This window comes from Falco peregrinus, chromosome 8 (assembly GCF_023634155.1).
Source record: "Falco peregrinus isolate bFalPer1 chromosome 8, bFalPer1.pri, whole genome shotgun sequence".
NCBI lineage: Eukaryota > Metazoa > Chordata > Aves > Falconiformes > Falconidae > Falco > Falco peregrinus.
Window position 1 is genome coordinate 4,961,169 of NC_073728.1, and position 14,761 is coordinate 4,975,929.

A 14,761-nucleotide genomic window follows, 5' to 3' on the forward strand; every position below is an offset into this window, starting at 1 on the left:
TAGAAACATTATCCAAAACCGATTTTAAAATTCAGTCTGACACTTCCTAGTGTACTGATTTAAAGAATGAAAGTCTGTGTGAGTGCATTGGCCAATGAGCTCAGATTGATAGGATGGGAAAGAGCAGACAGTTTCAAGCAAGTTAGAAAGAGGAGAAACAAGCTGTCAGGCGAAGTTAAATATAGCATCTGGGTAGATAGACACCCATCTTAAAACCAGAAGTGAATTAAATGCAGGCAGTGCTCAGCATTTATATGTTCCTTTTGGCAACACCCAGCCAGTCAGTCAGCATGCACGAATTCCAGGGTATTCGATGGTGTTGCCTCTTGGTTGGGTACATGTTTTGTGGGGAGGCTGCGTGGCTGAAATAAAAGATATGAGCCATTAGGAAGAAAGATGCTGTCAGCATCATTCCTTAAAGAAAAGCTTCATGGATTTACAGGCACTGTTTCTATAAGCTAGTGAAGTACTGTGACATTTTAAGCATGCAAATAATCTTTTTTAATTTAAAGATATTATCACATGCACAAAGTCAAACATATTAGACACCGGTTTGTGTTGAATAGTTGCCTGCCTTTTGGTATTTTGGTAGATGGTTGTGTTGCAAATTTATGCATTCTTTGAAGAACACTTAAAAGAAAGAAATACCTAACCTGTCGTGCTGAGTACTAGGCTTTATTTGAAGCACAACCTTAAAAGGTGGCATGACTTTGAGCACAGTTGCTGGTATACAGAAATATCACGTTTCTCTTTTCATCTTGATACACTTACTTGGATAAGGGGTATATAAGCATAGTTGAAGGCAGGGAAAAAGCCTATAAAAAGCATCTTTTTCTCAATACCACTGCTGAAGTCTTGTGCCAGTGTATTTAATTCAGGAAAAACCAACAACCCCCCACTGTAGTCTTTGTACCTAGCAAAACATCTGCGCACAAATTGATTTGATCCAGTCCTTGACTAGCATTGATTGCAGTCATTTTGACAAAACCAAACAACAATTTAAACGTCATTTTCCTTACCACACATCTTAGATTTACACAACTTTTATGATTTGGCCTGAAACATCGTTACTGCATAGTCAAGAATATTCCCAGCTTTCTGCCCCAGCACTGTATTCCCACTAGGATTTATGTCAAGTGCTGTTTCAGGGAGTGCTACCTTTCTTCAGAGACTGGGAGCTCTGCTCAGGTGTTTTTCTGAAGTATGTGTGGCAATTTTGCTGATCTCTGATGTCAAGGTTTAGTAGGATGCAGGAGTGGCAGAAAGATATTTAACTCTCAAACTTCAGTTTAAGACAAACTATTTTAAGTATGGCTTGATTTGCTTTTTGAAAAAGTAAAATAAGAATTACAGGCAATATACAGAGAAAGCATTTTTTGCACAGAATTTCATCTTACATGGAAACATTTACTTATTTTTAGACTTGGGAGCAAGATCCTGAAACTTTTCTAATAATTATAAAGGGAACTGGAGGCAAAGCTTTTTGTGCTGGGGGTGACATCAGAGGTAAGGACTATAATCATTTAAACATTTGACATCTTGATTTTCTTTATTTGCTGCAACTCGGGTAAACAGAGGCTTGCTACACAGCAGTAAGAAAGATTAGTTGTGCTGGCTTCTTACGACACCTTGATGTGCAGATGCTATTTATTTGTCAGGAGACAGCTGTCAGAACATGGTATAAAAGAGTAAAAATTGGGGTTTTAAGAATAACTGGTCATAGCAGCAAGTCATTCCTAGGGAGAGAGGGATCTTGTCTCTACCTTCACAGATTTTCATTACTAACAACTTCTTTAGAAGAAATTTGAAGGGTCCTAAAAGCTAGATTTGTTGCTATTGGACAATTTGTGTCTGCTCTTTGAGATGGCTAGATACAGAGCTGACAGTGGTGATCAATGTATCTGTGATTATTTTGTAACTATGAACTGTAGGAAGTCTTCACACTAAAAATTAGCAGTTGTTTTAAATTTCAAGTAAACAAGCAGCACAGGTTATTGTTAAATTATGTCCTGCTCAAATTGGCTTCTTAGTTTTAGTATTCACAGTCTCCAGCATAATAAATTAATTCAAATTTGAAACTTTGCATTCATATATAAGTTTGAGCAAGTTTTCTTAAATAAAATAAAGCAGGATTGAGTTGCTGTTTGATTGCCGTAGGAAAAAAAGTTATGTGATATTATTTTTTTTTTACTTGTATTTTCTGTTTATACTTACAGTTAACTTCAGAATTCTTATTTCTTTTAAGCCATCACAGATGCAGGAAAAGTTGGAGGCAGACTGGCACAAGATTTCTTCAGAGAAGAATATATGCTGAACAATGCCATTGGTATGTTTAATAGCAAATTCTGAAACAGTGCAATTCTCATAATAGTGGCTTTGAATGTAAATTCACTTTCTTTCTTTGCTAATCTATAAAGGACTGTGATAACGTAATAGAATTAGTATTATTTTTTTTTCACCAAGTTCAATACCAGTAGTGTAACATACCTAATTTTTATACCTTGCATGCAGGATTTCTTTTGTTTACACTATTATGATAGCTACTTTATCGCATCCCATTGTTCTGGGTAGTTATATTTCTGCTACAGATGAATTCAGTCTTAGATGCAGACAGTGCAGTTAATTCTGCACTAAGTATCATTGATCTGCTTCAAAGAAGACCTGAGATAAAAACAGATCTACAGAAAATCATTAATATTCAGTTAGAAAGCAGAAGACCAAATTATATTAAAGCTTTCCATTTAAATAAACTGCATAAATGAAAGCTCAAGCTAGGAGTTAACTGCCTTAGTTTATTGCAAAGAACCTAGGAGTATGTGGTCTTAGAATAACTAACAGCAAAGACACTAGGTAAAGTTTACTGGGGTAAAAGACATTAAGAAAGGGTATGAATTCTTTAGGGTGAAAATCAAGAGTTGAATGTTTTGGTGAGAAGAAACTTCTCCAAACATACTTTAATTGAATACAGTTTAAGTTTTTAAACATTGTATCCAGTGTCAGTCACTACAGGAAGAGGTGAACATGCTGGGTATCGACTTAGATTACTCTCACTCCATTAACTCTATGCTTTTCTGTTAATTTCTGGAAAGTTATTTTTACTTTGTTTGACGCAGGTTCCAGTTTTAGTATGTTTGTTACATACCTTTCTTGCCTTCATCAAGAAATATAGTTTGTTTCATGTACTTGGGAAAAATTAGTATTACCATGGCAATTGAACTAGATGATTGTTGGAGGTCCGTTCCAACTGAAATATTCTAGTCTATTCAAATATTTCAAGGGCACATACTTTAAGTCTGGGGTTGTTTTCTTTTTTAAATGATTAGGGTGTTCTATGCCTATAATGCATGTAATTACAAAACCTAGATTTTTGATAACTTTGGTGTGTTTGTGTTCCTTTAAAATTGAGATTTCTGTTAAAAAGATTTATTTACACCTTGCATTTTACGACTTAAAATACACAGGGGTGCTGCTTTCACAGCATTTGCTATTGGAGAGGCATGCTTCTATAGAAATTCAGTTCAAAGACTAGCATCTAGAGCCCATGCATTAGCTTCTATGCTCGTGTAAGAACAAAGATAAAAATGCAATGCTGTGATATTTTCTACCTACTAATGTGAAGGACTGAATTGCCTTTTGAAATAGTAGTTTTAAATAGGGATCTACGGTTGCTGTGGGGAAGCTAGTAACATGATTGCAGCAAAAACCCCGTATCAGCAATCTGAACTTTAAGTCTGACCTGAAAGCACTGAATACAGGGCAGCAGTTTCATTCACAGTGAACTTCTCTTTCCATGAAATGGCAATTGAAAGCACCAGGTCTTTAGTTTTATGCCTTCTAAAGGCACCAGGAGTTAAAGTTGATAGATAAAAGTATGGTACTTTAGGGTGTTATCATCTCAACCTGCCTGCACCACATTCAGGGTTTTAACATGCAACAGAGTTTGCAAGACAGAACACATTTATGTTGCAGTAGTTCATAGTCACATTTTGGCTGAAACCTACCAACATATCTGGCTTCGTAGTAAAGTACACACACTGTGCTGGTAATCCAGGCTGTGAGGTGGGGGGGAAATGGCAACTGTTGTGTCCCAGTGTCCTACAAAGCCATTTATAATAGCCAGATGTGGCTAGATTGTCAGATACTCACGTACGAAACAATCTGACATTTGATGGTTGCATAATGTTCTCTTACAGCACTCAGATGCAGTAAGTAACTGATGCTTCATTTCATTGCTTAAGAATTACATGAAGTACCTTCATTGTATATTGATATTTTACAGCTTAATTTACCATTTATTTTCTGTTGCTCTTGCTGAAGTAAGGCATGGGAAAGTGTCATGTATACCATGAGTCCACTTTTTTGGGGGAGAAAAAAAAAGGACTTTTTTTTTTTACAGGCACTTGCAAGAAACCATATGTGGCACTTATCGATGGCATTACAATGGGAGGGGTAAGTTCTTTGGCATGATATCTGATATGATTTGTTTTAAAGTAACATAATACTCTAGTTGAATGAAGCATACACATGGCATTTCAAACAATTCAAGAACAAGCATTGTAATCTGAACCTTTGTCTCTTGCTTCTCAGGGTAGACTGCTGCTCTTCTAGTGCTTCTGCTATTCTTTGATAGCTAGTGCAAGTGCTTTCTCTGAAGATCCAGTGACTGTGTCGAGAAAAAGAGCAGTTGTGTCACTGTAGGAAACACCTCTCATGTTTTCAGAATACTGAAGTGTCAGTTTGTACATCATACAAGAACTGAAAAGAATTTTCCATTCAAAGTGTATTAAGAAATAGAACTATATAAAAATACAATTAAAGGAGAGTTTTTTGAAAAATTGGAAAAATATCATTCTAAGCTATATTTTTAACAGACATTCATTAGTTCTGTATTTTTCCAATAAATAATCTCGAAATGGATCTACTTTCTCACCTCTGCAGTGCTTCTAAAACATGAGTTGTACGGTCCTGGTTCCCTCCACCCTGCCAAGGCTACACCTTACTACTAAAGCAACACGGAGAAGACTCCATAACACTGCTAGTTAGACTCAATGCTAATAATTGTTGCAGCAATTGTTGGGTCTAAACACCATGAGTAGGTAGTTAAGAGGGTAATACCATGCTTTTCTACATGCTAAAATACTGTTCTCTTCAGTTTGACATGTTGGCTATATTTGCACCATAGCATGGAGTAGAAGACAATAATCTTCAGATATTTTGAACAATGAGTTTGACAGTGAAGTCTGTCTGCTGTATTGTCACTTCAGTTTATATTGTTTTCTTGCACATCAGTATGATATGGGTGTACAGTCTATTTAAATTAACTTTGTCAAAGACAGCATGCAAGAAGTGGAACACTACATGACTCTTGCCTTTCCATCTTTCCTTACACATTTAATTTTGTCTGTTTTCATTGTGATCTAAACATGTAATAGCTCTCTTCTTTGCTTCTCTGCTACCAAGCCCCAAAGATCTCACCTAGATAGCCATTGTTTCCCCCCTGTCTAGTATACATAAATTTTTCCAGCATAAAGGGGAGTAGTTTTGTACTCTTCTTGTTGAAAAAGGTTTTATTGAACAGAGACCTGAAGATTTGCGAGTAAGAGATAGGGAGTCCATTGCTTTTACAGGGTTTTGAATAATAGCAGGGATAGCTGTGAAAAAGCAACACTGCCCAGCAGCTGATGCCTTTTTTAGAGCTCCTATAGATTGCTCATTACATGATTGTGGCCTAAGCATGAATAGAATTTTGCCTTTGAAAGGAACTATTTTTTTTGGACTGAAAAGAGCATAACAGAGTCAGATGATCCTGCATCACTAGGATTCTGTATTACTTTTCTTTCTTTTAAAGGGCTTTTAGAAGACAGCAGTTAGGCTGAAACTTTAATTGGATACCCACATTTTAATATAGGATACCCAAATTTCAGTGGGACCTTGACAGAGTTGAACTGTCATTTGAGTTTGAATAACAATTTACCTGCTTATCCTGTTTGATGATTCTGGTAGCAGTTATCTTCATTTGAGGGTAGGGGGCCTAGATTTTGACTGAGCAAGTACACAGCCTAAATTAGGGGAACAAGCAGGTTGGCTTCAAGTTCCAGACTACTTTTAAAAGTGGGGGTTTTGTTTGTTTTTTAACCTTGAGTGCTATTTAATTTGCACTTGTTAATACAGCTTCAGTTTATTCTGAGATAATGTCCTTCCTTCCCCCCTCCTCCCATTGGCAGTACATGGAAGTATCTGCTGATAATTAACAAAGGTCAGCAGTAATACTTCTCAATGATGATAATTTTTTGTGTGTTTTATGTTAGTTTGGAGTTGTCTTTTACACTTTTCCTTGCAATGACCTCCCTGTCTGTAAGATCTGTTTTGATTCCTCTAAATGGACCAGTGCTTACATAGGGAAAGTGCATTAGCTGCCATCTTTCCCCCACCCTCTTCTCTCACCATTTTCAGCATTGGGAGTCTCATCACAACTGACCTTAACAAAACTTAAGGCTCGCAGCACTGTTGCCTGTTGTTGTACAACTAGGTTCACTGCAGGTGGATTTTATAGATTAAATCCTCTAGAACTGCCCTTGAGTTTGTTATGGTCATACTGTTACCTTGTTCTGCTTGCTGTATGGAAGTACTCTGTCCTACTGTAATTATTCACTAGAACTGCATTCATACAAAGGAGTTATTCTGTTCATGGTATAGTGAGATGCCTTTGTTTTAAGTCACTCAGATGCTAGGTTCTATGTTTATAACACAGGTCATATTTCATCTATTTCATATGCTCGAGATCTGAGCATACGAGCTCATAACCCTATGAGTTAGCGGGAGCTAGAAACACTTGTCAATTACAAACTACAGAAAATGCCTTTAAAAAAAAAATTACATTCAAGCCCTTGACTTTAGAAGCAAGTGGTTTTAGCTTGGGCTTAAAAAAATCACAGGATATCTCTTAAATGCTGCAATTTCACTATAGACCATTTATCTATGAATGAAAATGCAAGCAAGTCAATTTCAACCTTGCTCAAAAAAGCAGCACTACGCACAACAAGTGCTTTGTTGTTCTAATTTAACATAAAATTCGTACAAGTGTATTAGAAACTCAGTTGTTATGTGCTCAGATAGTAAGAATTGCTACTGCTGCACAGATACCATAGATTTGTGATTTGGGGAAAAAAAAAAAAAAAAAAAAAAGAACTGGTTCCACTTCAGCATTGCTGGCTAAAGGCTGGTAGGTGGCTTACTGGAGAGCTTAATTAGCCAACAGATGGGGCTGTGGAGCTTGTTTTCTGCACCTTCTCGTCTATACTCCCGTGGTTCGTCAAAAATTGATATTCAATATAAGTCATAGAAAATACATCTTTAATTTTTTTTTGTACTTATTCAGAACAGTAATTGCAAGTGATAAGGATGTTTTATGAAGGAAAGATGACTGCGTTTTACTAAAAAAAATAGTGAAACAAGTTATAAACACCACATCTACTGGTAAAGGGCATATACTGTTGAAGGGATCACTGAGCATGTATTCTCATGTTGCTGGACACTATTATTCAGATTATTTTAGTTCTATCTATCTAATCTATCCATAGATTTTTATTTCCTTGAAATGAAATACCTGAATAGTAGACAAGAAATGCAGAGTATTTAAACATACTTTTTTTAAAAAAAAATAATATTATGTTCTGTAAATGAGGTCCTAAGTTTGGGCTTTTGGTTCTAGAAAAGTCTCAATCTTTTCCCGAGTTCTTTGGAGATGAATAGAAGCATGCTTTATAAGCTCAGTCTAAATCTATGGTTTTAAATAGGGTTTTGGCACAAAATGTGCATCAGATGCTCTAATAGACTAAAAGGATTAATAAAAATGTATTTCAAACTTGCTTCAGACCAAATAAAGTACCCTAGACAGATCTGAGTGATGGCTTTTGGATGATTGGGTTAAAATTCAAGGCAAATATTTGACAGAAAAAACCATAAATACAGAGCATATATTTTGGAAGTTAATGAACATGTTCCAGGTCACTGGACTAACTTCACGTAAAGCATACTTAAAACTTTAGTAGCATATTGCCAAAGCAGAAGTACATAATTTTCAGGAGCAAAGACCATTGCTTCTAGTTTAGGAGGAATCTGTGACAGCATATACAAAGTACCTTCTTCCTTAGTATCACATCCTAGAGCATGCATGATTTAGAAACTTCCTGAGCCAGGCTTTATTTCAGAACCAAAATGTTAAATAACCATAAGTAATCACACTCACCCCTGTATTCATCTAGTATTTTTTGATATTAAGTAGGCTTGGTCTTCAGAAACACCTGTGGCGATCAGTTTCACTGTTGCATTTTATGCTTTGTGAGAAGAAATTTGCTGCTGTTTCAGGCCTGTTGTCTAGTATTATTGAATGCTTATGTGTTTAAGTATTAATGAGGACAAAATAGACCCCAAAATAGTTACTCTTTTACATACGAGTAAAGACTGGTTCTCAAATATAGGAATTCTTGGCTTTGGACAATTAATTACTCAGGGTAATTCTTTTGCACTGGAAGTAGGGTTAAATATAGCTAGATGATTGCTTAGCAGGTTTTCACTGAATGCATTCAGAACTCTCCAACAGCAGAAATTATGTTTTTTCTAGATATTCTGAGTGTTTAGTTATTGTTTCCAGTTAAGAATCCCTAGCGTTGAATTTAAGTCTTTAGCAGGCATAATCAATATATTCATGTCTTAGTCACGGCTCTCTAAGAACATTTTGAGGCACTTGCATTCCTTGCTCCTAGCTATCTCTCTTTAATAGGGATAAGGGTAGTTATTCAGCCTTTACTATAGATTAAGTCTCTTGGTCTTCTTGCAGTTCTCTGGAATCTCTCCAATTTGTGTACTTTACAATTTGTTACCAGAGATTAGACAACATTTCAGCTGGAGGATTCATCAGCACCAAGTAGAGCAGAATAGTTATCCTCCATATATTACAGAGATACTCTCACAAACAGCCCATGTAAGTTGCAGGTTCTCAAAGCATCCAATGCTGGCAGGCCACTGCTTCTAATTATTCTTAAAACTTATTAGTCTTACCTCTCTCCTCCTTGCGTAACATAAACTTTCATCACAGTACATTTCTTTATCGCTTACCTTTTACCAATTTTTAAATCTTCTTCCTTGAACAGAACTTGTTTGTCAAAGAGTCAGTCTCTTGGAGCTACCCTTTTCCCCAAAGACTACAAGGAAAAGAAAAAACAGTACTCATTTTCTCCTTCAAGAAACTGAAGTGCCATATCAACTGGCATTGCCTTTTATAGCTCCACCGCATCAGGCTGATTAGGCTTCCCAGGTGTATTGGATCCAGGCTGACTGGGTACACGTCAGCCCTTTGGTGCCTGCTGGTAGAGACTCTGCTGTAGCATGATACCTAAAGTAGTTCTCTTGGCAGCAGCATTGCGTTATTATTTGGTGTAAGTTCGCAGTCACTAGAGACCTCTGAAAAACATCTAGGCATTTGTTCCATAGAAAACATACCTGTAGTCTCTGCATTTGATTTTGCTTTCTTAAGCGTAGTTCTTTTTCATGTCATTAGTTTCTACCTGATTTCCAAAGTGAGATGGTTTTGAATTCTGATCTTGCCCTTCAGAGTGTTTGCCATCCAAAGAAGTAATCTGTAAATTAGAGAAATCCTTGTTATTTCATCATCCAAGCAGATAATGAAAATACCAAATAAAACTTCATTAACAATTGACTTCTGGATGACCTCAGCTAGGGTGCCTGCTCAGTTTGATTGCAGACTGATGGTAACTCTTAACATGCTTTCAGATGATTGTGCCCTCCATTTCATAGTGATATCATCCAGGCTGTTTCCCTAGTTTTATTTATGACACGAAACTATGCTGTGTATGGGGAAGCAACAGAAACTTTGCAGTTCAAAAGATGAAGCTTTTTCAGAATGCTGCTCGCTGAATGACAATGTCATTTTAACCAGGGGGTTTTGTAGGGGTTCCAGAGAAACAGATACAGCCAAGTTCCTGAACCTGCTCTGTGGTTTGGAAATACTCCTTCTGTTGTGCATCTAACTGAGCTTCCCTTCTGGATGCAGATTCAGAATTACTTCATCTTTTTATGTAGAGAAGTGAACTAGAGTACCTAGTATTTCGGTTTAATTCTTTTTTATGTTAGTGCCACTTTCAGCAAAAAATTACAGAGGCTAACTTTGTTAGAGGAATCTGACTTCCCTTGTAAATTAGCTCTCAGGACTTGATATGTAGGTCTTTAAGGCAGAAATTTGCTTAGTTGAAGTTTGCATCTTTCCTCTGTAATTATTCTCTGTTGCATCATGTACAGTCCATTTGTCTTAGTAGGGGTTTAAGGAGAATGTGACTTTTGGAGAAGGATGATATTTTAACTCTCTTCAGGAAAAAGTAGAATGCTTCTCTGTTTTAAGCTTTTATTCTGCTTTAATCAATGAAGACATCAACATTTTATTTAATAATTTTCTGGAGGGAGTTTGCAGTGTTTTATTTCAATATTAGTCGGGCATATTTGTGAAATTTTACCTGACAACATTCTGAAAAAGTTTTATAGTTATAAAAGTTTGTTCAGTAATGTTTGCTCTATTTTCGGTGTTAACTATAATAATGTTCTGAGACCTATGGAGACAGAGTTGATACATCAGATGTGTAAATTTTCTTGGTAGCAAAGTTCCTCAGTAGGTGAAAGTAAATGCCTGACATACCAAATATTAGATTAACTACAAGTGCTGGTGAAATCAATCAGCAGTTTTTGAAAATAGTTTTAAAAAAATAATTAGTCCTCTGTGCTCTTGTGTGTGTTTAGGGATATTTGCTGCCAAAAAATACATGTTGTCATGTCACAATAGGAATTGGCCTACTTATGGTTGCCCCATATGGAAAAAAAACATATTAGCTAATTTCTTAGCAGTTTGAGGTTTTTACATGGAATAAATAGCTGAAAGCTGCTGGGGAATATGAAGTTGTTTTTTTTCAGGAATCAGTGTTTATAATATAAATGATTCTCAATCACAGCAATAAGAATTATGTGAAAAGAAGGCCAGTTCTTGAAATGAAGGAATTTCTTACAAGGAGAGGTAAAGTAAATTTTCAGGAGTATTTTTAGGGGTATTTTTACACTTAGCGCTGCTTGCATGTAATTTAAACTGTAACATTTTTTTCTAATGCTTGTTTTAATGGAAAAAAACATATTAAAAGTTTTCCAATTCAATATTCAAAATATCAGCTGAATCTTGCATTTTTCTAAACTACTTAAATTGAAATGTTATTGAGGTGAAGGTGTTCAGTCAGTATTTTGCTTACTTAATGTATTGATGATTTATTACAATGTCTGTATGTTACCTTATGTAACATATTGCCTGTATGAGAGTGCTCTGACAGATCTGGACCACATTCATCAAAGAAAATGAGGGCTTAGATAAACAAACAGTACAAGTTTAAGAGAGTTTACTGAGACTAGAAATGTAATTTATAGCAAACACTTTCCAACAGCTGAATTAGTATGTTTTCTTGAACAATGTTGTCAGAGGCTTGGTACAATAACCATGTGGACTCAACCAATATAGTTGCAGACGTCTAAACTTACACTTTAGCAGGATTTGGTCAGTAGTTCTTATTACATTAATATTTCTTATCAAGTAAATTGGTAGTGATGTCATGAGCAGCTTGTATGTTATACATTGTAGTCAATAGAATCGATAGAGTTCCAGTACACAACGGAGCTGGAGTTGAGCAATAGCTCTTTATCCTGCCCCATTTTTATCCAGATGGTGTGGCTGTAACTCTTTAGGAATGCTCCTTTCACTACCAACATACATATAAAATTTCTGGCATACGTTTGCAAATAAAATTTTTTCCTTATTTCTTCCAAAATATGTTTTTAAAAAGTGCACATCAATACTGATTTTTAAATTAAATATTTGTAAAATGGAATTATTTGGTTTTTTGATTGCCTGATGTTCTGTAGCCAGGACCTAAGCAGCATAAGGAAAAACATACCCTTTCTGGATGCTGCAGATTAAAAATACAAATAAAATTCTTTATTCCCGGGCTTCATGAGTTAGCCTCTGAGTTACAGCTAGTTGGACTGCTGCAGTAGGTAGGAGGAGGAAAAGGAGGGAACATCTCAAAGAGTCAGTGCTCCACAGCCTGAATCTGCCCACTACTAAAACCAGTTCCCAGTGATGTAAAAGTAGGAAAGAAGGGTCTGCGCTCGCTCTCTGCCGTTTGTGGGTATGGGCATGTACGCAGGCAGAGTCTTTCCTTCTGGACAAGTTTCCTGGCATTGCTGTCTATCTTTGCTTGCAGACTAGTGAAACAATTTCATTGTGAACGTAACATTGGATGTTCACCTGTCTTTTTCCATAAAAAAAGCATTTAAATAAAAGTTGTGTGTCTATATCTAAACCCAAAGTTAAAATCTTGTGAACCACTGAATATTGGCATTTCAGTATGTTTAGCTGAAGTAACTGAAGACCAAAAGAGAAAGGTGGGAAGTGTAAAGACAGCTGATGGCTTTACTTCATCATGAACTCACTTGAACTATGAGCTGTTAATAGAGAATCTGCAGAAAAAGAAGGCAGACAGATATGATAGGCTGCAATAATTGCAGCTGCTGTGTAAATGCTTAACTTTGTTAGGTGTCTTCTGCTATTCCTCAAGCATATAAAATATAATGGTGCAGAAGCTCCCTGTTTTCCTCCATGATGTTATATGTCTTTCCATCTGTTTTATTTATTTGATTTTAGGATGTATTCATGTAAGTTGTGTGCATATATGTTTCGTACAGAGGTGTAGATAGCAGCATTGAGATTATCATTCAAAAACTAGGAAACGTGAGAATTAACTGTATCTGTAAATACCACTTTTTAAACACTATATCTGTAAAAACGCTATTTTTTTTAATTAGAGGAGTGTGCATTCATGAAGTGCATGGGTGGACATCGCTCACAGAACAAACAGCTATTCATTTGTTGTTTGGTGTGTGGTGTGAATTTTATGGCAAATCAAGGAAATTCTGCTTATTATTAATGTATGTATATACTCACAATGTACTTTGGGTGGCTAACTGCAGCATATAAAAGTTCATGAAAAATTACTAATTTACATATCATATGGACATTATTACCACTTTAACCATCTTTTACAGCTAGCAAACTGGAACTTAAAAATGTCAGTGCTTTTTCAGACTTCTGATTCTTCTTTTTCTTCCTTTCTATAAATATGTCATGTCTCTTGTCAGTCATCATGCTCTGAAACTTGAACATCTTCGGTTTTGCTTTAATTTATGCTCTAAAATCTGCCCTGAAGTAAAAGTAATTGTCATACTAAACCTAGATAAGCTGCTTTCCGATTCTCTCTTCTTCGCCCCCTCCCTCTGGAAACTCATGCATGTGTACCACATAGGAGTTAGCGGCCTGTTTTGTTGCCAATGCTTCAAAGCTGAAGTCAGTTTTTACTATAAAATAAAATACAGATTTTGCAAGTAGTTATTTGTTGTACTTTGAAACAAACGTTTGTAAGGCTGACTTGTGTACCACTTAGCTTTTGTAATATAGGATATTGAAAACAATGCTGAGGCAATACTAAGAAAGGATTCACTCTTTGCTGATATTACAGTATATTTACCATCTGGCACGTTAGTCTCTCTGCTAAGCTCCTGCGTGTGGTTCTAGGGACAAATGGTGCACTTCATTTTGTAGCTAATCGGACTATAATATCAGCAGCTCTTGACATCAACAAAAAATAACTACTGAATGTTCTCCGATTTGCATGTGATGCTAGTCCCCAAAGGGCTTATCATAAAGCACTGTCTTGAAAACAAGCATTTTAAATTGTAAGTCAGTACTGGTGCACTAAGTAAAACGCCTCTCCCAACTCTGCAATGGCTGAGTTGTTTAATGCACACTACGAAAAGAAATAGATGCCACTGTTTTACACTCAGAAAAGGCAGGCAGACTTCCTGAATATACGTTGTACAGATTATAATCGGCATTATACAATCATACTGTACTTAGTATGTTAGAATTACAGAATAACTGTTCGCATTCTTGTGCAACGACATCACAGAGCGAACATCACTTGTCTACTCTGAAACTAAAGGTGAAATTCTAAGCTATGCTTTCTAGATTATCACTTTTTCCTGAAACCTGCGTATGCTTGAAGGAGGTTTTATTCGTGCCTTCATGGAAGGCTTTCCTACCTACCCATGTGCTGTTGACTGTCATTGCAGAGATTTTTGCAGGCTTCTGCACTGATTTGTTCTTTCCATTTAACACCAGACTCTTTCTTGCTAACAGTTCCGCTGTGTTTCTCTAATTCTAGGCCTTCATGTAGATGCCTAGTCTTACACTGAGCATTATCTCATTTTTACCCTCTCCTTCCTTTTATTATAGATCAAGGAGAAAAAGTTCTGAAAAGAATTATCTTTGGCTGCCTCTCCATCCTTTCATATTTCTGCTATTTTTTATCATTTCCGGAAGAATGTGAATGCTCATTTTCTCCTTGAGTTAGTTTTGATCTGTTTTATACTTTATAAGCACTTTTTCCTGAGAAATGGAACATCATTACAAAATCCCCTTGATTCACTCCTGTCATCCCAAATCACTGTGCCCCTGTTTAAATAAAGTTCTATTGCATGTGTCTGTCTTTAAGAACAAGAAGCATTTCTTCATGTTTGAGGTAAAACCTAAAAGTTTAGTTATGCATTGTTACAAGTTGCCAGAGTGGGTTCCCTCCCACTTGCCTACCCTCCCTGC

The 14,761-nt window shown here is 36.2% G+C and overlaps 1 protein-coding gene across 2 annotated transcripts in view; it reads left to right on the plus strand.

Annotated features, from left to right (window-relative positions):
- The window catches only part of HIBCH (3-hydroxyisobutyryl-CoA hydrolase), a 44,996-nt gene that overhangs the window by 2,054 nt on the left and 28,181 nt on the right, over nucleotides 1-14,761 (plus strand). For both annotated transcript variants that reach the window (XM_055812375.1, XM_055812373.1), the window contains exons 4-6: nucleotides 1,422-1,506; nucleotides 2,246-2,326; nucleotides 4,397-4,449. In XM_055812375.1, coding sequence (XP_055668350.1) covers nucleotides 1,422-1,506; nucleotides 2,246-2,326; nucleotides 4,397-4,449 — 219 coding nt within the window. The remainder of the gene's footprint in view (nucleotides 1-1,421; nucleotides 1,507-2,245; nucleotides 2,327-4,396; nucleotides 4,450-14,761) is intronic.